Genomic DNA, 27,501 nt, shown 5'->3' on the forward strand with positions numbered 1-27,501 from the left:
GATCCCAGCACTGTATCTTCCATCATATATTCTTGGTTGTATTGTGCAGGATCACAACCTCAAGGGAGCCTTTGTTACTACCTAGCAATCACACTATATTGTCCTAGTCCATTCATTCTCCCATTCTCCTTCTCCTGTTCTTCCAATATCCAATAACTCTTCTAACACTTTCATTCTCAGCCAATAAGCAATCAGAAGAAAACATTCCCAGAATCTCTATCACCACCACATCTACACACCTATCAGGAATCACCATCCTGCCTTTCAATTAATGTGACAATATCAAAGCTACTCCATTTGAGTATTATAACTCATAATCTCTCACCTATTAATTCTGAAAACTTCTCCCTTACCTTAAAAAAAAAAAAATGGTTGGGTTGCTTGTTTTTGCCTTTCTACTGGATTATATCTTTAACATTCAGATAAAACAATTTCTTCTTCTTTCAGTAAGTACTGAACATTCCCAAATTTACTGCCTGAATTTTTATGTGTACCTTTGACCTTTATAGAAATCCTTGTAAAACTTGTCTTTGCTCACTTCATACAGTTCTCATTTCCTTCTCTCTTATATCCCTCTTAAATAGGTTTTATCCTCTATATTCTATTGAAACTGCTCAGTAGTGACCTTCATGTTGTTAATTCTAATACTCAATTATCGGTTCTCACTTTATAGCACTCATCAATAACATTTAATTCAATTGATTACTCCCTTTGCCTTGAAATATTTTCTTCACTAGGCTTCAAGGATATCTGATTCTCTTAATTTTTCATCTCCTATATTGGTTAGTTCTCAGTCTCTTCTATTGCTACTCCTGTTTGTAAACCTCTTAATTGAAGTGCCCCAGACTTTAATCTGTGTTTCTCTTTTCTTTTTTATCTTCTCTCATCTAGTGGTTTTGAGCAGTCAAATCAGTTAAGTACCATCTAACACCTACAACACTCAAATTTATATTTGTAGTTCAAATCATGCTCCTAACCTCCAGGGCCAAATATCCAATTTCTACTGACATATCTTTTTGAAAAAAAACAACTGAAATTTTGATCTTCCTCATCAAAGCTGTTCTACCTATAGCTTTTCAATTTCACTCAAAACCAATTCCATTCCTCCAACAACACTAGCTAAAAATCTTAAAGTCATCTTTGACTCCTCTCATACTTCACATCCACATGCGCTCAACCTTCAAACTATATCAAGACCTACCATCCTTGCTCAACCCATCATCTTCTTTCGTCTAGGTTACTGCCAATAGTATCATTTTCCCATCTTTGATCCCATTAAATACATTCTCAACACAGTTGCCACAGTGAACCATTTCACTCCAAAGTCATGGCATACCGTTCCTCTGTTATAACTACCCAACCCAAAGGCTCCCTGCTTACCTCAGAAAAAAGCTTAATCATGATCCATAAAGCCCTAAAATCTATTCTTCATAATTTCTCTGACCTCTGCTTTCACACCTTCCTCTATTCAGGACTCCTGGCTGTACTTGAACAGTCCAGACATGCTCTTGCCTTACAGTCATTGCAATGAATGCACCTGTGAGCAGAAGGTGCTTTCCTCAGACATCAGAGTGTATTGCTAACTACATCCCTGTTTCAAGTGTTTGCTCAGATGTCACCTTCTCGTTGTTATTTATCCAGCCCAGCCTTTAAAACTGTCCCACCTTCTGACACTCTAGACCCCCAATCCTTTAGACTGCTCTGTATTTACTCCTTGAAACTTATCACCTTCCAGTGTAATATTTAATTTACTTATTTATTAACTGCCACTCCCTACGGAATGAGTAAACTTGAAGAGAAGAGATTTTTTTTTAAAAGGGAGAGAGAGAGAGAGAGAATTTTTTTTTTAATATTTATTTTTCTTAGTTTTCGGCGGACACAACATCTTTGTTTGTATGTGGTGCTGAGGATCGAACCCGGGCCACACGCATGCCAGGTGAGCGCGCTACCGCTTGAGCCACATCCCCAGCCCAAGAAGAGATTCTTTTTATTTGTTTTATTCACTGATTTATACCAACATCTAGAAATGTGCTCATCACACAGTAGGTGATCAATAAATAATGCTTGAATAAAAATGAAAACCACATAATCAAAAGCAGTAGAGAATTTTTGTGTAACACTTAATATTTATCATGTTCTCCTCTGTATTCTGGCCAAAATTATACTAGATAAAAAGATAATATCAGAAGAATGATCTATGCAGAAAGAGATTAATACATTATACAACATAATTTATATTATCTTCAATATTTTTTTGGATTTTTTACAAATTAATAGATGGGTTTTATCTCATTGAATTATGAAGCCAAAAGAAGCAACAATACGAAAAGTAGAGGGAACTGTGACCACGCACAGAGCAGGCCCAGCGGCCTGCTGAGGGGCAGAGCCACCCCCCACCCCCCGCGCCTGCCAGGTAGGTGGAACTGTGACCACGGACAGAAAAAGCCCAGTGGCCCGCGGCGGGACAGAGCTTCCAATCACTCCTGCAAGGTAGGCGGGCCTGCGACCCACCGGCAGAAGAGGAGCACCGACCTGCTGAGAGGCAGAGCCGCCCCCTCCCCCTGCACCGGCAAGGTAGAGGGAACTGTGACCACGCACAGAGCAGGCCCAGCGGCCTGCTGAGGGGCAGAGCCACCCCCCACCCCCCGCGCCTGCCAGGTGACCACCGACAGAAAAGGCCCAGTGGCCCGCGGTGGGACAGAGCTTCCAATCACTCCTGCAAGGTAGGCGGGCCTGCGACCCACCGGCAGAAGAGGAGCAGCAGCCTGCTGAGAGGCTGAGCCGCCCCCTCCCCCTGCGCCGGAAAAGTAGAGGGAACTGTGACCACGCACAGAGCAGGCCCAGCGGCCTGCTGAGGGGCAGAGCCGCCCCCCACCCCCCGCGCCTCCCAGGTAGGTGGAACGGTGACCACCGATAGAAAAGGCCCAGTGGCCCGCGGCGGGACAGAGCTTCCAATCACTCCTGCAAGGTAGGCGGGCCTGTGACCCACCGGCAGAAGAGGAGCAGCGGCCTGCTGAGAGGCTGAGCCGCCCCCTCCCCCTGTGCCGGCAAAGTAGAGGGAACTGTGACCACCATCAGAACAGGCCAGACCTGCAACCAAGAGACAGAACAGGCCCAGTGGCCTGAGGAAGGGTAGAGCCGCCCCCCCCCCCGCGCCTGCAAGGTAGGCGCACCTGCGACCCATTGGCAGTACAGCCCCAGAGGCCTGCAGAGGGGCAGTGCCGCTGCCTGCGCCTGCAAACTAGACACAACTGTGTCCACCGACAGAACAAGCCTAGCGGCCCGCAGAGGGACAGAGCCGCCGCCCGCGCCTGCGAGGGAGACTTTGCAACTATACAAGACCAATATAAATATATAGGGGGAAAATTCAATAGCACAACAGTTTCACCAAGTAGAAAGGAACGCGAACAGTATGAAGAGACAAGGAAAGAAAGGACCACAAGCATTGCAGGTCCACTCAACGTTAGAAGAGGTAATAGCTGCAGCAGATGGAATGTCAGATAAAGAATTCAGGATATACATGCTTCAGATGATCTGGAGTCTCAAGGAAGACATCAGACAGCAAAATCAGACAATGAAAGATCACTTCAACAATGAATTACATAAACAAATCCAAGAAGCAAAACATCAACTATACAGGGAAATAGAGGTTATAAAAAACAAACAAACAGAAATCCTAGAAATGCAGGAAGCAATAAACCAACTTAAAAACTCAATTGAGAATACTACCAGCAGAGTAGAACACTTAGAAGACAGAACATCAGACAATGAAGATAAAGTATTTCAACTTGAAAAGAACATAGACAGCTCAGCAAGACTGTTAAGAAACCATGAGCAGAACATCCAAGAAATATGGGATAACATCAAGAGACCAAATTTAAGAGTCATTGGGATACAGGAAGGGACAGAGTTTCAAACCAAAGGAATGAGCAATCTATTCAATGAAATAATATGAGAAAACTTCCCAGACTTGAAGAATGAGACAGAACCCCAAATCCTAGAAGCCTACAGGACGCCGAATGTGCAAAATTATAAGAGACCCACACCTAGACACATTATAATGAAGATGCCCAACATACAGAATAAGGAGAGAATTTTAAAAGCTACAAGAGAAAGGAAGCAGATCACATTTAGGGGTAAGCCAATCAGGATAACAGCTGTTCTTTCAACACAGACTCTGAAAGCTAGAAGATCCTGGAATAACATATTTCAAACACTGAAAGAAAATGGGTTCCAACCAAGAATTGTGTTTCCAGCGAAATTAAGCTTCAGGATGGAAGATGAAATTAAAACCTTCCATGATAAACAAAAGTTAAAAGAATTTGCAGCTAGAAAACCATCTCTTCAAAACATCCTCGGCAAAACATTACAGGAAGAGGAAATGGAAAATAACAATGAAAACCAACAGTGGGAGGTAGGACACTAAAGGGGGGAAAATAATCAAAGAGGAAAACAAACCATTTTTAGTAACATAAATAAACAAATATGGCTGGAAGAACAACCCATATCTCAATAATAACCCTAAATGTTAATGGCTTAAACTCACCAATCAAGAGACACAGGCTAGTAGAATGGATCACAAAACAAGACCCAACAATATGCTGCCTACAGGAGACGCATTTGATAGGAAAAGACATACATAGGCTGAAGGTGAAAGGTTGGGAAAAATCATATCACTCATATGGACTTCGGAAACAAGCAGGAGTATCCATACTCATATCAAATAAAATAGATTTCAAGCCAAAGTTAATCAAAAGGGATAAAGAGGGACACTACATACTGCTCAAGGGAACCATACACCAACAAGACATAACAATCATAAATATATATGCCCCAAACAATGGTGCAGCTATGTTCATCAAACAAACTCTTCTCAAGTTCAAGAGTCTAATAGACCACCATACAATAATCATGGGAGACTTCAACACACCTCTATCACCACTGGACAGATCTTCCAAACAAAAGTTGAATAAGGAAACTATAGAACTCAATAACACAATTAATAACCTAGACTTAATTGACATATATAGAATATACCACCCAACATCAAGCAGTTACACTTTTTTCTCAGCAGCACATGGATCCTTCTCAAAAATAGATCATATATTATGTCACAGGGAAACTCTTAGACAATATAAAGGAGTAGAGATAATACCATGCATCCTATCTGATCATAATGGAATGTAACTGAAAATCAATGATAAAAGAAGGAAGGGAAAAGAATACATCACTTGGAGAATGAACAATAGGTTACTGAACGATCAATGGGTTATAGAAGACATCAAGGAAGAAATTAAAAAATTCTTAGAGATTAATGAAAACACAGACACAACATATCGGAATCTATGGGACACATTGAAAGCAGTTCTAAGAGGAAAATTCATTGCTTGGAGTTCATTCCTTAAAAAAAGAAAAAACCAACAAATAAATGATCTCATACTTCATCTCAAAATCCTAGAAAAAGAAGAGCAAAACAACAGCAAAAGAAGTAGAAGGCAAGAAATAATTAAAATCAGAGCTGAAATTAATGAAATCGAAACAAAAGAAACAATTGAAAAAATTGACAAAACTAAAAGTTGGTTCTTTGAAAAAATAAACAAAATCGACAGACCCTTAGCCATGCTAGCGAAGAGAAGAAGAGAGAGAACTCAAATTACTAACATACGGGATGAAAGAGGCAATATCACAACAGACACTTCAGAAATACAGAAGATAATCAAAAATTATTTTGAATCCTTATACTCCAATAAATTAGAAGATAGTGAAGGCATAGATAAATTTCTTAAGTCATATGATCTGCCCAGATTGAGTCAGGAGGATATAGACAACCTAAACAGACCAATATCAATTGAGGAAATAGAAGAAACCATCAAAAGACTACCAACTAAGAAAAGCCCAGGACCGGATGGGTATACAGCAGAGTTTTACAAAACCTTTAAAGAGGAACTAATACCAATACTTTTCAAGCTACTTCGGGAAATAGAAAAAGAGGGAGAACTTCCAAATTCATTCTACGAGGCCAACATCACCATGATACCTAAACCAGACAAAGACACTTCAAAGAAAGAAAACTACAGACCAATATCTCTAATGAACCTAGATGCAAAAATCCTCAATAAAATTCTGGCCACTCGGATACAAAAACTTATCAAAAAAATTGTGCACCATGATCAAGTAGGATTCATCCCTGGGATGCAAGGCTGGTTCAATATACGGAAATCAATAAATGTTATTCACCACATCAATAGACTTAAAAATAAGAATCATATGATCATCTCGATAGATGCGGAAAAAGCATTCAACAAAGTACAGCATCCCTTTATGTTCAAAACTCTAGAAAAACTAGGGATAACAGGAACATACCTCAATATTGTAAAAGCAATCTATGCTAAGCCTCAGGCTAGCATCATTCTGAATGGAGAAAAAATGAAGGCATTCCCTCTAAAATCTGGAACAAGACAGGGATGCCCTCTCTCACCACTTCTGTTCAACATAGTTCTCGAAACACTGGCCAGAGCAATTAGACAGACGAAAGAAATTAAAGGCATAAAAATAGGAAAAGAAGAACTTAAATTATCACTATTTGCAGATGACATGATTCTATACCTAGCAGACCCAAAAGGGTCTACAAAGAAACTATTAGAGCTAATAAATGAATTCAGCAAAGTGGCAGGATATAAAATCAACACGCATAAATCAAAGGCATTCCTGTATATCAGCGACAAAGCCTCTGAAATGGAAATGAGGACAACCACTCCATTCACAATATCTTCAAAAAAAATAAAATACTTGGGAATCAACCTAACAAAAGAGGTGAAAGACTTATACAATGAAAACTACAGAACCCTAAAGAGAGAAATAGAAGAAGATCTTAGAAGATGGAAAAATATACCCTGTTCATGGATAGGCAGAACTAACATCATCAAAATGGCGATATTACCAAAAGTTCTCTATAGGTTTAATGCAATGCCAATCAAAATCCCAACGGCATTTCTTGTAGAAATAGAGAAAGCAATCATGAAATTCATATGGAAAAACAAAAGACCCAGAATAGCAAAAACAATGCTAAGCAGGAAGTGTGAATCAGGTGGTATAGCGATACCAGACTTCAAACTATACTACAGAGCAATAGTAACAAAAACAGCATGGTACTGGTACCAAAACAGGCGGGTGGACCAATGGTACAGAATAGAGGACACAGAAACCAATCCACAAAACTACAACTATCTTATATTTGATAAAGGGGCTAAAAGCATGCAATGGAGGAAGGATAGCATCTTCAACAAATGGTGCTGGGAAAACTGGAAATCCATATGCAACAAAATGAAACTGAATCCCTTTCTCTCGCCATGCACAAAAGTTAACTCAAAATGGATCAAGGAGCTTGATATCAAATCAGAGACACGCCGTCTGATAGAAGAAAAAGTTGGCTACGATCTACATACTGTGGGGTCGGGCTCCAAATTCCTCAATAGGACACCCATAGCACAAAAGTTAATAACTAGAATCAACAAATGGGACTTACTCAAACTAAAAAGTTTTTTCTCAGCAAAAGATACAATAAGAGAGGTAAATAGAGAGCCTACATCCTGGGAACAAATCTTTACTCCTCACACTTCAGATAGAGCCCTAATATCCAGAGTATACAAAGAACTCAAAAAATTAGACAATAAGAGAACAAACAACCCAATCAACAAATGGGCCAAGGACCTGAACAGGCACTTCTCAGAGGAGGACATACAATCAATCAATAAGTACATGAAAAAATGCTCACCATCACTAGCAGTCAGAGAAATGCAAATCAAAACCACCCTAAGATACCATCTCACTCCAGTTAGATTGGCAGCCATTATGAAGTCAAACAACAACAAGTGCTGGTGAGGATGTGGGGAAAAGGGTACACTTGTACATTGCTGGTGGGACTGCAAATTGGTGCAGCCAATTTGGAAAGCAGTATGGAGATTTCTTGGAAAGCTGGGAATGGAGCCACCATTTGACCCAGCTATTCCCCTTCTCGGTCTATTCCCTAAAGACCTAAAAAGAGCATGCTACAGGGACACTGCTACATCGATGTTCATAGCAGCACAATTCACAATAGCTAGACTGTGGAACCAACCTAGATGCCCTTCAATGGATGAATGGATAAAAAAAATGTGGCATTTATACACAATGGAGTATTACTCTGCATTAAAAAATGACAAAATCATAGAATTTACAGGGAAATGGATGGCATTAGAGCAGATTATGCTAAGTGAAGCTAGCCAATCCCTAAAAAACAAATGCCAAATGTCTTCTTTGATATAAGGAGAGTAACTAAGAACAGAGTAGGGTCGAAGAGCATGAGAAGAAGATTAACATTAAACAGGGATGAGAGGTGGGAGGGAAAGGGAGAGAGAAGGGAAAATGCATGGAAATGGAAGGAGACCCTCAGAGTTATACAAAAGTACATACAAGAGGAAGTGAGGGGAAGGGGAAAAATAATATAAGGGGGACAAACGAATGTCAGTAGAGGGAGCAGAGAGAGAAGAGGGGAGGGGAGGGGAGGGGAGGGGGGATAGTAGAGGATAGGAAAGGCAGCAGAATACAACAGACACTAGTATGGCAATATGTAAATCAATGGATGTGTAACTGATGTGATTCTGCAATCTGTATATGGGGTAAAAATGGGAGCTCATAACCCACTTGAATCAAATTGTGAAATATGATATATCAAGAACTATGTAATGTTTTGAACAGCCAACAATAAAAAATTAAAAAAAAAAAAAAAAAGAAGAAGCAACAATACATCTAAGAACCTGATTACACAATGCTTACTCTGGTTACATATCTATATTGCTTAGAATCCATAAGACTACTCATCCATGGCCAATGGTACAGTTCTTGAAAGTATTCTGCCACAAAGACATTCACCACTGAAGAGTCAATGTTTTAGGTGTAATTGCCATTAACAAGGATCATGGGGATTAGTTATCGGTCTCTTCTGCTCTTAAATAAAATTTAGGCCCAGTTTTCACAACTTTCCATAATATTATAGTTTAATGTTAAGGTTTTTCAATTCTTACAATAGTCAACTAAATTCTCTTATTGAAATTTTACACCGTTTATGAGATAGAATTTTTTAAAAAGGAAAAGCCCATAAAACTATGTTAAATCCAGGCTCTTTTTGTAAGGTTACTCATAAAACATTGCTTAAAAAACCATTGGGGGAAAAATCATTTATGCTTTACTATTTTTATTGTTTTCAAGTAAACTGAAAAGTTGCATTCTAAAGACTATTCAAAAATATTAAAGTATGCAAAAATTCCATTGATATTAGTGGGAGTATCAATTTTTAAGAACATACATTGCAAGTATTTCTACTTTCTTCATAAAATATATTATAAAATCTCATTAATTGGCATTAATTTGGGGGATCCCCTGTCTATTACTTTTAACTACATGTGTTATAGTATTAATTTATTACTTTTAACTACATATATTATAGTATTCCTCTATAGAATTAACTGATTGTAAAAACTTACTGACTTTAATTTTTCAACTAAACACTTACTAAAGACATTGTTTAAATGACTAGATAAGACATTTATAATTACTCTTTCAATTATTTAAAATAAATTGAATGAAATGAAATATCTAGCATTGCTTTGCAAAAATAAACAGGTATTATCACCACTTAATAAATAAGTATGAGAGAAGAGCTTGAAGGTGCCAAAAGATGGTTTGTTCTCTTAAACTTTATCATACATTCCCTTTGAAACATTGTTTATTCAATTCATTTAGTGAATAAAGATTTTCCTCAAAGATTATGAAATATTAAACTCCAAATGATTACAAAATCTTAAGAAAATGAGAATTAACTAATATATTTTATATTTGAATCATGTTTATATACATAGTTATCAATAAGAATAGCTATCATCTAACAACTCAAATAACTATCTTTTATTCTATCATGATAATGTCAACATGTGTTATCTACACTTAAATTAGCCAGTATTAACCAATCCACCACTAAGTCAAGCCATTAACCAAATAACTAACAAATTCCACACCCACATGGTGATAGGAAAATATTATAAAATACACTCAAAACCAAAAAGACTTAAGGTTCTCAAATGCCAAGTAAAAGAAAAAAAAAAACTGAAAAACTTATCTGAAAGAATGTATATACCAGATTGTTAAGGAGAATCATAATGCAATAAGGAGAATCTAACAGTACTGTAGAGCAAGGAACTAAAATTCATGAAGTGATCTATAGATTAGTACGGCTCAGTTAATAACAAAAATAGCAGTAACCACAATATTTCAAATATTTTCTATTTATTTCCACATTTAACAGTTTCTAATTCAGCCTTTTGAAGACATTTGAATCCATTTACCAATCAAACTAAAACTACTAAAATATCAACTATAAATTCATTTACTATAATAGTTCTATCTATGGAATAAATCCAGCTAACCCACAGAAAAAACAAGGATATAGCTCAGGTTTTTTCAACCACAACACTATTGACACTTTGGGCTGGATAACTTTTCATTGGAGATGTGATAAAGAGGCTGCTCTATGAATGGAGGCTATTTAACAGCCTTTAGACACCAATAGCATCAACTAGTTGTTACAATGAAAAATGTCTGAAGATACTGCCAAATCTCCCCTATTAGGCAAAACTTCCCCTTAGTGAGAATCATCAACAGAAAGAAGAGGGAGAGAGAAGGGGAGATAAGGAGGGAGAGAGGGAAATGAAAGAATTTTATTCCAGGTATTCTTAAACAATTAATAAAATAAACTTCAAGTTGGTGAATTACTAGCTAAAACTTCTTTTTAAAACTAAATGAATATTTTGATTTATGAAAACAATGAACATACCACCAATATGAGGTAAATAAAACTCTACTACTCTTAAGAACAAAAAACTAATAATAAACAGTTTTCTCCTTAATTCTTACTTCTATATTAAGAAATACACCCTGCTTTCCTGCTGTCTCCCAGGAATAAAAATAATTATAGTTCTTTCTTTACAGTTTTGAAGGCAAGAGATGAGCATTTTCCTCTGATTCTTAGCTGGTTTTGTAAGTGCTCTCCAGGTGACCTGAGATGACTGACAACTCTATTTTGCATTTAAAAACAAGTCTAATAGGACCTGCATATTAACAAGAGCAATAATTTGTTATAGCAAGTTAGAACTAAATTTTGTATTCACTTGTTGCCTAGACACTACTCTTTCAAGTCACTCACTGGATTACTCTTTGGCTTACCATAGATGTAACTGATCGTGCATCTTCTTCATAATTTACTATTGGAGGTGGCTCTTTTCCATCATTTTCTTGTACTTTTTGCTCTAGTAATTCTTTCTGTGCTGCAAACTTTGCCTCAGTGCATTTCAGCTGTTGGACCGATTGTTTCAGCTCTTCAAGTGTCTGTTTTTGGCTTAGCAGAAGCACAATACTAAAAAACAATAAATTAAATATAAATTACTACAATTTTTTATAGAAGTGAAGACATTAACAGAAAGTATATATGTAGATTATGTTTTTATTTCCTTTCATTTTCCTTTTTATAGGAGTCCTTCAGAATCATAAGAAAACGAAATTAAACATTTTTAGTTGTCACAATAGTTAGGAAAAGTTATCATCAACAAAATGGAAGAAAGTGTTTGGAAATAAAACCCAAATTCAAAATGCTTTTAAATATATTGTGATCTATGACATTCATTTTACTTTACACCTAAACCATCTTCTTCACAGAGTAAAAATACTTAGGTCCAGAAGTTTAGGGCCTAAAATGAATGAAAATGACAGAAGAATTTTAAATTTATTTCAAATTTCAATGGTAATATAGTAAGGGTCAGATCTGTGCCTAGGGTAAAAGAAATGAATTAATGTGACACTCAGCAGTGTGTATGTAATCAGGCAAGTAATAGGGAAAGGGATTATGGCAAGGAATGGGGTTGAATGTGACTGTGGAAAGAATTATAAACTAAGTCCACAAACCTATCCAATATTAACATAAAGACAGATCACCCCAACCCTCTTTTAGAGAACTTGCCCCTATAAAGGCTGCATTCAATGGGAGTTTCCAACTCATTTATACACGTATAAGCCATAGGAAAACAGGTAGGGATGGTGGAAAGGCCTCTGGAAACACCTCATCTGTATAGTATATATTAATATCATGAAAGAACTATGCCACACACACTGCCAAAAGTAAGTTATTAATACATAAGAGACAATAGATTATAAATTAGAAAAAGCTTCATAATTTGGCCATAAAGTCAGAAAATTATAAATTCTGAAACTTGAAACTTTCAAGAATCAAAATGTAAACAGAACAAGTGTTTTTAACCACAATGAACCCACAGAGAGATAGACATAAGTCATCTGCTGATTGATGTTCTGGGTGTAAGCTCATGACTACTATAAACAAAGCAACAGTCTTTATATTGCATTGAGTTTCAGGGGAAGATATACCAACAGAAATGTGGAGAACAGTGCTTGGGAAAATTGAACTAATGAGTGAGAATATTTGTAGGAGACCTAGAAATGTCCAGAAGACAGATTACTCTAAACAGTAGAATTCAATAAATGATAATTATCATTTACATCACCATCATTCTAAGTCCATGGCCTATTTTCTAAATCTGCACAGATTTCTTGGTAAATTCATGCTGGTTTGCTTATTAGTCAGTAATTGCTTTTTTACAATAAATTGGTATTTTGATGTCTTAGGGAATCCTTCCAGAGAAACATGACTTGTTAATATATTCACTTTAGAACAGAATGTTTTAAGGACCCAGGTCCTAGAAAAAATTACATCTACTCTATACTAAGAGCTTCTTAAGGGTTTCTTCTTTGCATCTTCCTAGCCAAAAGAGAAAGAAAGAAAGAAAGAGAGAGAGAGAAAAGAAAAGAAAAGAAAATAATAAGTAACAAAGTAACAATTAAATCATTTTTTAAATGTGGACAAAACAAACAGAGGGGTATACTTGAAAATAACAATATCGTACTGTTAGTAGTCCTTCATAAAGATGAATGGGAAATGTAAAAAATAAATTAAAAGAATGAAAATAAGCTTTCCAAAAGTGAAATATGAAATGACAAGGCATAATAATTACCAAAAAAGCAAATGTTAATGAGTACCCAAATATAATTTTAAAAAACATATATTTATGGGAGTAAACAGCATAAATTTGACTCTATCTTAAACCTGTGGTAAATTGAAAAACAGTCCCCTAAAGATGACCAGATGCTCATTTCCAAAACCAATAGAATAAGTTATCTCACACAGCAAAAAAAAATGTCTAGATATGATTAAGTTAAAAATTTTAATATGGGTATATTATCCTGGATTATCCCAAATGACCCCAAGTAACTTAACTATCCTCATAAAAGGAAGACAAGAGACAATTTCAGAAAGGACAGTTGACAACTGAAATGATAGGGGGAAAAACAACGTGCTGAGAGGCCAAACCAAGGGAAGGAAGATAACCTTTAGAAGCTGGAAAAAGTAAAGAAGACTCCACAAGAAATCATTCCTATAAATACATTGCTTTTAGTGCATAATGCTCATTCAGACCTAAAGAAATATAATTGAATAAATTTTTGTGTGTGTGTTTGTATATGTACAGGTATGTATATGCTTTTAAATTATCTTAAAAAGATAATATGGATATTATCACATATGTATAATACTTTTAAGTTATCTTAAAATGGGTAATGAGAATTAATATTGTCAAATGGCCAAACTACCAAAAAGCACTATACAGATTTAATGCAATTCTTATTAATGCAATTCTTATTTTCTAGGACCCAGGTCCTAGAAAAAATTACATCTATTTCTTCATAGAAATAGAAGAGCAGTCATGAAATTTATTTGGAAAAATAAGAGGCCCAGAGTAGCCAAATCAATCCACAGCAAGAAAATTAAAGCAGGAGGGATCACAATACGAAACCTTAAATTATACTACAGAACCACAGTAAAAAACAAAAAACAAAAACAAAAACAAAAAAACACTGCAAGATATTGTCACCAAAACACATATGTAGACCAACAGTTAGACACAAACACACACAAATACAGTTATCTCATACTAGACTACTAGACAAAGGTGCCAAAACATACATTGGAAAAAGATAGCCTCTTCAACAAATGGTGCTGGAAACACTAGAAATCAATGTGTAGCAAAATGAAACTAAAATCCCATCTCTCACTATGCACAAAAATCAACTCAATATGGATCAAGAACTTAGGCACTAGAACAGAGACCCTGCACCTAATAGAAGAAAAAGTAGGCCCAAAACTCTCAAATATATAATATATATAAAGATATATATAAGGATATATAAAGGATATATATATCCTTATATATATATATATAAAGGATATATATATATATATATATATATATATATATAAAGGATATATAAAGAACTCAAAAAGTTTAACACACACACACACACAAAAAAAAAAAAAAACCTAATCAATAAATAGGTTAAGAAACTAAACAGATACTTCACAGAAGAAGAAATACAATCAATCAACAATATATGAAAAAAAATATTCAATATCTCTAGCAATTAAAGAAATGCAAATTGAAACTATACTGAGATTCCATGTCACTCCTAGTCAAAATGGCAATTATCAGGAATACAAATAACAAATTGGTGAGGATGTGAGGAAAAAGATATACTCATACATTGTTGGTGAGACTACAAATTAGTGCAATCACTCTGGAAAGCAGTGTGGAGATTCCTCAGAAAACTTTGAATGGAACCACCACTTAACCCAGTTATCCCACTCCATGGTATATACACAAAGGACTTAAAATCATCATAATACAGTGTTGCAGCCACATCAATGTTCATAGCAGCTTAATTCACAATAGCTAAGCTATGGATCCAATCCATGTGGCCTTCAACAGATTAATGGATAAAGAAAATGTGATACATATACACAAAGGAATATTACTTAGCCCCCCCCCCAAAAAAAAAAGAATAAAATCATGGCATTTGCCAGTAAATGAATGGAACTGGAGACTATCATGCTAAGTGAAATAAGCCAACCTCCAAAAACCAAAGGCCAAATGTTCTCTCTGATATGCAGATGCTGACTCACAATAGGCAGTAGGGAGGGAGGAGTGGAGGTTCACCAGATTGGACAGCAGGGCATGTGGGGAAGGGAAAGGGGATGGGAATGGGAAAGTCAGTAGAATGAGTTGAACATAACTTTACTATGTTCATATATGAATACACAACCAGTGTAACTCCACATCATGTACAACCATAAAAATGAGAAATTATAATCCATGTATGTATGATATGCCAAAATACATTCTACTGTCATGTATAACTAAAAAGAACAAATCATATATATATATATATATATATATATATATATATATATATATATATATATATATGTATAAATAAAATGGGTCATAGACTTAAATATAAAATCTAAAACTATTAAATTTTTAGCAAAATGTAAAAAAAATTCAAGGTCTAAGATTAGGCAAAGAACTTTTAGACTTGATACCAAAAGAATAAATCACAAAAGGTAAAATAAATTGGTCTATATTAAATTTAATTTTCTTCTTTTTTTTGAAGAGAGAGAGAGAGAGGATTTTTTAATATTTATTTTTTAGTTTTTGATGGACACAACATCTTTTATTTTATTTTTATGGGGTGCTGAGGATCAAACCCAGCGCCCCGTGCATGCCAGGCGAACACGCTACCGCTTGAGCCACATCCCCAGCCCAAAATTTAATTTTCTTCTAAAAGATTCTGTCAAGAAAATGAAAATGAAGCTACAGACTGGGAGAAAAACTATTTGTAAATCACATATCTGATGAAGGACAAGTGTCTAGACTATGTCAAAAGCTTCACAGTAATAAAACAATCCAATTAGAAAATAGGAAAAAGAGATAATAGATATTTCAATAAAAAATATATGAGAAACAAGCACATTAAAAAGTTGTTCTTCAATGTAAGCCATTAGGGCAATATATATTAAAATAATAATAAGATATTACTACATACCTACTAGAAGGTCTCAAATAAAAATAACAATAGCAAATTCTGGTAAAGATAAAGATAAATGATCACTCACACATTGCTGATTGGAATGTATAATGGTATAGCCAACTTTCAAAACACTAAACATGTAAGTCCCCTGCAATTACTAACAGCACATCTGGGCAGTTTTCCCAGAGAAATTGTAACTTATGCTCACATAAAACTGTATGCTCACATGAATATTTAGAGAACCTTTACTGGTAATAGCTAAAGAACTAGAAGAAACTAAATATCCTCCAAAGAGTGAATAATTAGATAAACAAATATATCCATACTGCTACAAATTGTGTTGTAATCCTCAAAAAGATATGTTCATGTCTTAAACCCTGAAACCTCAAGACTGTGATCTTATTTGGAAATAGGAATGTTGCAGATACAATTAATTAAGGTCATTCTGAATTAGAATAGGGCCTAAATCCATATGATGGCCATCCTTTAAGGAAGAGAGAACTCTGGATAAAGAGAAGAGACAATCTGAACACTGTAGGAAAATGAAGGCAGAGTTTGAAATTATGTTTCTATAATCCATAATGTATAATAAGGAATGTCAGGCAGTGCCGGTTAGGAGAAAAGCATGAAACACATTCTTCCTCAGAGCTCTCAGAAAGAACCAATGCTGTTAACACCTTATTTCAGTGTTTTGGCCTCATAACTATGTGAGAATAAATATATATTGTTTGAAGCTATCCAAACTGTGGCTATTTATTGCAGTAGCCCTAGAAAACGAATACACATACCATGGAATACTACTCAAAAGTGCCTGGATGAATCTCCAGGAACTATGCTGAGTCTAAAAAGCCAATCCCAAAAGGTGACATATACAGTATGACTCCACTTATATAGTATTACTAAAATGGCAACACTGTGGAAATGGGAACTAGATTAGTGGTTTCCAAGGTTAAGAAGAGACAGAAGGGCATCTAGGTTGGTTCCACAACTTAGCTATTATGAATTGTGCTGCTGTAAACATTGATGTGGCTGCATCACTGTAGTATGCTGTTTTGAGTCCTTTGGGTACAAACCAAGGAGTTGGATAGCTGAGTCAAATGGTGGTTCCATTCCCAGTTTTCCAAGGAATCTCCATACTTCTTTCCAGAGTGGTTGTGCCAATTTGCAGTCCCACCAGCAGTGTATGAGTATGACTTTTTCTCCACATCCTCACCAACACTTGTTGTTGTTTGTATTCCTAATAACTGCCATTCTGACTGGAGTGAGATGAAATCTTAGAGTAGTTTTGTTTTACATTTCTCTAATTGCTAGAAATGTTGAACATTTTTTCATATATTTGTTGATGGATTGTATATCTTCCTCTGAGAAGTGTCTGTTCAGTTTCTTAGCCCATTTATTGATTGGATTATTTGTGGGGTTTTTTTGTGTTAATATTTTTGAGTTCTTTATATGCCCTAAAGATTAATGTTGTATCTGATGTGCATGTGGTATTACTCAGTATTAGAAGAGAATAAGATCATGGCATTTGCAGGTAAATGGATGGCGTTGGAGAATATCATGCTAAGTGAAGTAAGCCAATCCCCAAAAAACCAAAGGCTGAATGTTTTCCCAAATATGAGGATGCTGATTCATAATGGGGGTTGTGGGGGGGAGCATGGGAGGAATGGAGGAACTTTAGATAGGGCAAAGGGAAGGGAGGGGAATAGAGGGGAAGGGAGGGGCATGGGGGTAGGAAAAATGGTAGAATGAGATGGACATCATTACCCTAGGTACATGTATGAAGACATGAATGGTGTGACTATATTTTGTGTACAACCAGAGACATGAAAAATTGTGCTCAATACGTGTACTATGAATTTAAATGCATTCTGCTGTCATGTATAACAAATTAGAATAAATAAATGAATTTTTTTAAAAAGAGACAGAAGGAAGCATAACTATAAAAGTACAACATGAAGGAACTTTGTTGTGGTAGAAATGTTTTGTATCTTGTGATCAATGTCAAAACCTGTGTTTTAATATTATTTTATAGTTTTTCAAGATATTACCATGGAAGAAACTGAGTATAAGGTACAAGGAATCTCTCTATATTGTTTCTTATTATTACACGTTAATGTATAATTATCTAAAAATATCTGTTTTGAGGATAAGACTTGTTATGCACCTTCAGGAGTTGTAAATATTAGATGATGCTGTGAAATATTTATATTAAAACCAAATTTAAAGAATTTGATTTTAGTTGCTTATTATCATTCGATAGGGCAAGTTATTCTATAAGTAAACTAATTTAGAAATGACTTAAGAATGTGAATATCTAATATGGAATATTTTTAGTATTCATAAAGAAATATAATACGTTTGCATTATTTTCAAGTAATATAGTATAGGTTGCTAACAAAGCAATAAGTAACAATAAGTCTAAACCAATTTAAAACCAGATAAAAACTTATTATGATTATATATGTATTTAAATATACATGTACAGATATATATAGATGGTCACAAAAACAGGAAGTACCCAAGAAACCTTAAGAAATAAAATCTAAACACATCACCCTAGGATCCTTTTAAGATTTTTTTTTAGTAAAATATTTTAACAAATAATGAAAAGGCAAACATCAACCATTCCAATGTATAAATGAATGGGATTTAGCAGTGACCATTTAGTTATATAATATACTTAATATTGTCAAGATTATATCCTGAAGCAAACAATAAAAATTCCATGGTAACACAGGCTAACAGAAATTGGGTTTCATACCCTGAAAAGCTTGGCAATTGTGACACACTCCTCTAACATATTTCTAAGTATGCTATTAAAATCATAAGATCAACAAAAACTATGATCAAAAAGATAGAAGCTTTGGAATCAGAAACTAATGCATTTTCTAAAACTTATATATGTGGTCATAGGTAAGTAATATAAATTCTCAAAGTCCTACAGGTAAAATATAGGCCATTTTTATGAAGAAGGAATAGAAAAATAACATTCAGTGAGATTTTATCATTTCCAACATAGTATGTGATACAAAGTAAAAATTCAAGAAATGCTACTTTCCATATACCCATCACCTATCAAGTTCATTCTCCTTTACTCTTATTCTCATCTTCTAATAAATACAAATAAATGAAGGAAAAAGACTGCACCATAATGTAAATGAAAAGATACAAATAACTGAATTAAGAAAACACATTTTTTAAAAGTCCCAAACTTCCAGATTAAGAAAAACTGTAAAGATTACCTTCTCCAGCAAATATATACTCAGACATCCTAGAAAAAAGGGATCAGCATACCGAATTGTCTTTCTTTTTTTTGTTGTTGGTTGTTTGTTTTTGGTACTGGGGACTGAACCCAGGTTCACTTTACCACTGGGCTACTTCCTCAGCTCATTTTTATTTTTTATTTTGAAATAGGTCTCACTAAGTTGCTTAGGCCCTCGCTAAGTTGCAGAGGCTGGCTCTGAACTTGTGAGTCTCCTGCCTCATCGTCTAAATCACAGTGATTACAAGTGTGCATCACTGTGCCCAGCCCTGATGTCTTTCTTTACATAAATAGGAGACATTTATATTGTGTGCATTTGTAAAACTATAAAAGAAAAAACAATTTGGTTATTTGTAAACATGTAAAGATATACATTCACCAATAAAGAAGAGCAAAAGTTGAATTTTATATGTGTGATAATTAAGTTTTATTTTCATAATTCAAAAAGAATCTTCTGTTGATGCAATGCTGAAAGTTTCTAGATTAAATGAATGCCCAATGTAACTCAAATCTTTTTGTTCTCTTTTTTGTTTTTATTGGTACCTAATAATTTCTACAGAATAATGGGTCTCATTGTGCCATACTTGTATATGCACATACATAATTTGATTAGTTTCATTCTCCTTTGCTTTTTTTTTAGTTGCACAATACCTTTACTTTATTTATTTATTTTTATGTGGTGCTGAGGATCAAATCCAGCACCTTGAACATGCTAGGCAAGAGCTCTATCCTGAGCCACAACCCCAGCCCCATTCTATTTTGCTTTTAAAAGACATACTGATTCCAAAATGATATTGCAATAGATAGAATGATTATATGCTTCCAAAATTCATATGCTAAAATCCGACCCCTATATGATGGTTTTAGAAGGTGAGGCCTTTGGAAGGTAATTAGGCTATGAGGGTGGACTCCTCATGAATATAATTAGTGTCCTTTTAAAAGGGACCCAAGATAACTATCTCATTCTCAATCGGCCACATAAGGATACAGGAAGACAGCCATCTGTAACCTTGAAAAGGGTCCATAGGAGAACCCAACCAGTAAGGCACCCTGATCTTAGTCTTCCAGCCTTTAGAACTATGAGAAATAAAGAATATTATTTACAAGTCACCTTGTCTATGGTATGTTATTATAGAATCCCAAACTGACTATGACAGAAATTTAATACCAAATTGTATAAGAAATACAGTATAAATAAGAGAAGCAGGACTTAATATTCTATGTTATAACAGGAAAGATACTAGTGTCTTTAACTGAAATAGGGTATAGTAAGAGTAAACTAGATGAGGTTTGGTTCAGCTATATTGAGATTTTTTAATCTAGACTTATACATGGGCAATGTAGGATAACTTCTAAGACATCCCAAATGGGCTAATAAGTAGCCAAAAAATCTGAGAGTAAAAAAACTTGGGCCATCTTCAGAAGATTACCTAAAGTAAGAGGTCAGGGAGAAGAGTGACAAAGCAAATGGTCATGATTTTAGTTACTCATAATGGACTGAGTGAGTGGAGAAGATTGAGCTGGCAAAGAAATGACCAGCAAAATAGGAATAATCTGGCATCTTGGGTTCCAAACGTAAAGGGAAAGGAAAGAACATGAAGTCAGCAAAGTCAGATACTGTTGAAAGATCAGGAAAGATAGTTGTCAAAGGAGAGGTCACTGGTAATCTTAACACACCTATTTCTAGAGCAATAGGGAAAAATTATATGTAAGTTGAAAACTAAGTGGGAATTGACATGGTGAGTGCAACACTCTTAGAACAACTTTAAACCAAAAGAACAGAAGGCAAAGATAATAACTGGGGAAATATGGAGACTAAAAATGGATCTTGGGAGTGGGGGCATAGTTCAGTGGAAGAGCACATCCTAGCATGCACAAGGCCTTAGGGTTCAATCCCACGCACTGAAAGAAAAAAACGGTGAGGGGGTTGGAGAGTAGGGAGGTAAAAATTGTTTTTTGGAACTAAGACTTGAGTACATATAAAAAATGAGCACAACTGGGGGGGCGGAGGTAAAAATAATATATAAAATAGTGTAAAATTTATGGGAAAGTAAGAGATCATACGATAATTTCTAAAATATCACAAGAAATAAACTCAGAACAAGAAAACTCAGTTGAAACAAGGAAAAAGAATGAATGCTAATGTGAACAGGTTTGGATGTCTAGTTCCCCCATAATAAGGGAGTTATCACCTAATGTTTCTAATTTTTTCTGCAGTATATAAGTCCATCTGCTTACAATAATGAGGAGAACAAGAGGATCATAAATTTCACAGAAGCAAAGAATATTTGTAAATTTGTGCAGAAATAAGAGCAAGTGTGTAGACCAGAAAAATCCAACACATCACAAATTCCTTGAGAGTCAAACAAGTTGTGAGAGTATGATAGCAAGTCAGGATTAGAGAAATCATACCAGCAACCATTGTTGTTGATGCACTCCATTACCATTCAGATCAGTAATTTAAAGTTATAGATCAAAATTTAAATTTTGAAGGAAGAGAAAAGACACTATAATTAATGAAAGGAAGAATATACCAAGATATGTAAACTCAGAAACCCAGGAAGATATTTACAATCCAGAAATCAGCCAGACAAACAATAGTAAAACAAAAATAACACAACAAACCTCAGGGAGATTTTCATAGGTGAAACAGATTACTATTTTCTAATCGGTTTGTCTGCTTCCTTTTAACACAGTACAAACCAGTTTCTGGCTAATATTGGTCTGACACTCTAACAAAGGGTTTCATAGTGCATTTGGTAAAAATGAATGTGGGAAAGTAAAGAGAGCTTTATGTAGAGGGTTCTTTCAGAACATAGTTCAAACTGTTAAAATATTGAAACATGATCAATCTGTTTTCAAAAAACATGGCATCACTTTCTAGGGCACACCATATCTACAAAAATGCAGAAGCATTTTTCAAGAGTCCTAGAAATTAACTCAATTATACAAAGATTTATACTTAAATTGAAGTTTCCATTTCTGGAAATGTTTTGGTTGTATCACTGAACAATTGTATAAAATTTCATCAATTAAGCTTTCTTGCTTCAGTTGTTTTCCTTTTACTCACTCAGACTTCTTTTCACAGGTCTTAGAAGACTCTTCAATTCTCTTCTCTAGCTCCAGGACAGCCTCCTCCTTGTTTAGAAGCATCTGCTGTGTCTGCATAAGTTCTTCAGCTAAAGTTTTCAACCTAGAATGGCAATTTCAACATTATCAAATCAACACGTTAATTATGTAGACTTTACACTTACCAAGAAAGCACTCACAATCTAACACTGTGATGTCTAGAATAAGAGCCACATGTAATTTAATTTGAATTAAAATGTCCATTCCTTGGTTGCATTAGCCATGTTTCAAGTGCTAAATTGAAATGTGACTAGTAGTTTACCTCACTCAATGAGAACACTGAGTACCAATAGAGAACATTTCAATATTTCCAAGAAGTATTCATGGGCAGTGTTGGTGTAAAAAGTCTAATTTCATCAAATTAGACAAATTAAACTACAAAAAAAGAAAAATGGAAACAAAGTGAGAAAGAACAAAGATAAGGACTAAGTAAATAAAAACACAGCTGAATAAAATTCTATACATATTCAACCAGAGAGCAATCCTGAGGTAAGACTGTAAGTCAGAAAAACCAGAAACAGACTTGGTAAAACACAGTGAGGGAATACTGAATATTTGACATCCTGTTGGATACACATTGATTCCCATAGTTGGATCAGTTAAGTTGGTGTCATCCTAAACAACAGAAGCCAATGTTTTCTATAAAGGTCTGGAGAGTAAGTATGTATTTGGGTTTTGCCACCAAAAAATAAAATCAAGGATATTATGTAGGTAGTAATATAAAAAAGACAGAAAATAAATATTCACAAATATTTTATTGGTAAATTTAAAATAGAATAATAATTGAAAACAATTTATTGTAATATTAGCCTATGAATCATTTATAGGTGATAATACTTCTCTTCTTTGGGGCTTAAAGTTAGTGTTTATCAAAATCAACTGTAAATGCTCATCTGTTAATACAGATATACAATGAGATTTTACATACTTCACTCTAGAAATGTCTCTTCACACAGATTGGTACCAGCATATATCAATATTGATCCATGAGCATATGACTTTAATTAAGTTCAGCCAGAACATAGCAGGCATAATATCATTGCATAATAAACACAATTACATGGCTTTGCCATGTAATTCAGTAACAAAACAATCTACACTCTACTGTGCCTTAAAAGTAAGGCATTCAAAATCCATTCTCTTCTTATTTTGACACAATAGGCATGAACTGATTAAAAAAAAAAAAAGCAAATAAAATGCTGCAGTATGCCAATATGTGTCACACTCAAAATGGTGCTGAATTATAACTGTGTCACTCTAATTTGTATTATGCCAAGCAGTGGTGTGAAGTGATGAGACTGCCAAATATGGTTGCTGTCACAACACAACTGCTTGACCCTGCTGTTGCAACAGGAAATCACCCAGAGACAACAGGTAAATGAATAAACATGGCTATGTACCAATAAAACTTTATTTATATACTCTGATATTCAAATTTCATGTAATTTTCATGTGACACAAAATATAATTTCTCTTTGATTTCCTTTCAACCATTTAAAAATAAACAGAATTCTTAGCTCATGGGCTGCATAAGAATAAGCAGCAAGATGAATTGGTTCATAGGCTACATACAGATTATTAACTCATGCCCTGCAAGATCTGGGAGAATCACTTTTCCACATAGAAAATTTATATTCTTCATTTAAGAGATCCTACTTTATATTCCATAATAAATGCTAAACCTGTTATGATTTTAAATTTGTAAAAATGTAGTGAGAAGCATGAGGTCTGAAGTTGGGCTTTGTTTTGCTTTGTTTGTTAATTTTTTTAAGTTGTAGATGGACACAATACCTTTATTTTATTTATTTTTTATGTGGTGCTTAGAATCGATCCCCAGTGCTTCACACATGCTAAGTGAGCACTCTCCCACTGAGTCACCACCCTAGCCCAGGCTTTACTTTAGAATATAAGATTATATATACATTTTACACAATCTTGTGGAATTATGTATCCTATTGATAGGAATTAATATAATAATAATAATACTTCACTTGAAATTAGAAAATAGAGTGAACAAAAAAACAAAATAAGACCTTAACTTTACTATTTTGCTAAAATCAACCAAAATTACTCCTTTGACAAGCAAAGTAATGTTCACAATATTTTGGAATAACCTATCTATGATTTGCTATAAACTGCTAATGTGCCAGTTCATAACTCCATTAAAGTTTGCAATAAATCTCAAATATATGCTTCATCTATCCAAAATAACAAAAAAAATCACAATAAACATTTAAATATATTCTTATGTTCATAATTTTATATCCTATTTAAATTACTTAATGAACTAAAATAATGATTTCCAAGTTATTTAATTAAACAGTGATTGAATAAGAAGAAATATTTGAATATTCAATTTCAGTATATGTCTGATTAAAATCAATTCTTATTTATAATATATTCTTATATATAGCACCCTTTCCCGAATTTGGCAAAGAAGGTAGATCCAATAAAAAAGAGGTTGTTGATGTGGCAAAAGAGTAGTTATAGATAACGAAGCAAAGAAAGAAACTTCAAATTCAAGTCTGAAAATAATGCAACCTAAAAGTATGTTTGATGGGAAGAATACAACTTCAGATGTTCAGTGCCAATTGTTATCAGAGCCTGAGAAACAGCCTACCACCACAGGGTAATATACCATGCAAACACTCTTCTTATAAAAAGGAAATAATCCTATAAATCATTAAATTTAACTCTTCTTTGCATACACACCAATATAAATATAGTTGACATGCAGATAATGAGATTATGATAAAATTTTTTGTGATACATGTTTAGACAGGTTAAGGCAATAACTTTGTCATGAATAGATTATGTCATTAGATTTCCATCATACAGGATTTAAGTAATCTGTCCAGTTTTACTTAAATAATTTGGTAGACATTATATCAATTTACATTTCTGCCAATACTTTATAAGAGGGTTCATTTCTTAATTTTTTTTAATATTTTAACATTTATTTTTTAGGTGTAGATGGACACAACACAACGCCTTTATTTTTTATGTGGTGCTGAGGATCGAACCCGGGTCCTGCCCGTGCTAGGAGAGGGCTCCACCGCTGAGCCACAATCCCAGGCCCTCATTTCTTTATGCCTTACAAAACATTGAATATTATCAAATTACTTAAATCTTTGCCAATCTGATAAGTAAAACAGTTTCTTTTTCATTTATATTTCTTTGTCAATAAAGTATATCTTTTCACATAATCACTGGAGATTTGTATTTATTTTTCTAATAGCTATCTGTTCCTTTCATTCCTAATGAAATATTTCAATACAATCAATAAATTAACAATTTTAATGTCTTCAGGAAAGTATAGGTGTTAACTCTAACGTGTTAACACTACATTAACAAAAAAGTAACTCTTACATTCAAATATCTTAAATTTATCTTAACATTTCCAATAAACATATCAAATGACTCTTTCTTGGAATAAAATTCTTGAAGAAACCGTAATCTTAAACTCATCCTGAAGACAATGCAATGAAATGTAGCTCAATTTTTTTCCTCAGTAAGATGTAAGCAATTAAATCTTACAGCACATTAACAAAGATTTATTATCTTAATTTATGATATTTTGTTCACTGTTTTATCACCATGATTAAGAAACAATGATTTATAAGTATAACTAATTCTATCCTCATTATACCCTGAAAAGAAAAAAAAAAAACCCAAATTCTTCTTCAGTTATAAAATCTCTGATTACATAAGCTTATAACAGGTAGCTTTTTAAATTTTACCACATTATATAACCCAATATTTATATGTTCATTCTTTTTGGAGTTTATTAAGTAAATTATCAATTTCAGTATAAACTTCTTGAAGGTACTAACCTTTACAACTTTAAATACACAGCAAAATTATTTTGTTAACTAAATATGTTATCTGGGAGCAAGATAGTGATAACAAAATCAGGGGCAGCTTATGTCATATTTTACCATGTAATATATGAATTAAAAAATGGAATATCTCATTACACAGGAATTCAGAAACTCTACCAACCATCTTGCACCATGAGTTCAATGCATTTGTTGCTTACACAGTACAGTTTCTCAACCTCAACACTATTGATATTATTGCCACATAATTCTTTGTCCTGGGAAACTGTCCAGTACACCATGGGATACTTAGTAGCATCAGTGGCTAATTTTTCCAGAAATTGTCAAATGTTCCCTGGAGGACAAAATCTGCCCAGGTGAAAACTACCAGTTTAGAAATAACTCTCATTGTAAATGTCAATGGCCAAAGTCAATAGTCAAAGAGACCCCTGTAGAGGGCATCAAAAACATGGGGAACAGCTTCAAGAAATGTAATATAGCTGCCAGAAAAATATAATTCAGGATACTCCCATGCCTCTACTCCTCTCACCAGTGGCAGGTCACCATAGTTACTAAACCCACATCTTGAACAGGTGATTTGTGCAAAAGCATTTGTTAGTTCCTTCAATTCTATCTGAGCAGATATTTCAAACACCTTTACAAACTAATTTTTACAAAACTAATTTTACAATCCTACCTGAGATAATTATATATACCACTAAAATGTTACTGAATAACTGAAGGAGATTAATTACATTAGATGAGAACTTTTGAATAATGTTATTGGAGGTAAAATTTGATAAGTGAAATAATTTACAAGTTCAATATTGAAGAAAAATGAGTACATAACCACTTCTAGCTATGGTTTTGACACAAAGATAAGCAGTTACAATGCTTATTAATAAATATTTCTTGTATCACTAGTATGGCCCTATGTATAAACGTAGCTGTATAACCAATGTGATCCTGCAATCTGTACATGTGGAAAAATAAGATTAAGATTACGTACCCCATTTGAATCAAATGTACGATATGTCAAGAACATTGTAATGTTTTGAGCAACTAATAAAAAATGTTTTAAATAGTTAAAAAATATATTTTAAAACTTAAAAAATAAATAAATAAATAAATAAATATTTCTTGACCAGGTGCTGTGGCATGCACCCATAATCCCAGCAGCTTGGAAGGCTGAGACAGGAGGATCACGAGTCCAAAGCCAGCCTCAGCAACTCAGCAAGGCCCTAAGAAACTTCAGGAGCCCTGTCTCTAAAT

The 27,501-nt window shown here is 34.4% G+C and overlaps 1 protein-coding gene across 12 annotated transcripts in view; it reads right to left on the reverse strand.

Annotated features, from left to right (window-relative positions):
• Fer (FER tyrosine kinase) overlaps positions 1 to 27,501 on the reverse strand; it is a 456,651-nt gene that overhangs the window by 300,910 nt on the left and 128,240 nt on the right. For all 12 annotated transcript variants that reach the window (XR_009228307.1, XM_046460091.2, XM_046460093.2 and 9 more), the window contains 2 exons: positions 22,353 to 22,475; positions 11,257 to 11,446 (listed from right to left, as the gene is read on the reverse strand). Coding sequence is in view for 11 of the 12 variants with exons in the window: in XM_046460091.2 (XP_046316047.1) it covers positions 11,257 to 11,446; positions 22,353 to 22,475 (313 nt within the window). In the remaining variant the exon portion in view is untranslated. The remainder of the gene's footprint in view (positions 1 to 11,256; positions 11,447 to 22,352; positions 22,476 to 27,501) is intronic.

Source organism: Marmota monax, unplaced genomic scaffold (genome assembly GCF_021218885.2).
Source record: "Marmota monax isolate L192 unplaced genomic scaffold, Marmota_monax_Labrador192_F-V1.1 WCK01_AAM20220418_F8-fsc00006, whole genome shotgun sequence".
Lineage (NCBI taxonomy): Eukaryota > Metazoa > Chordata > Mammalia > Rodentia > Sciuridae > Marmota > Marmota monax.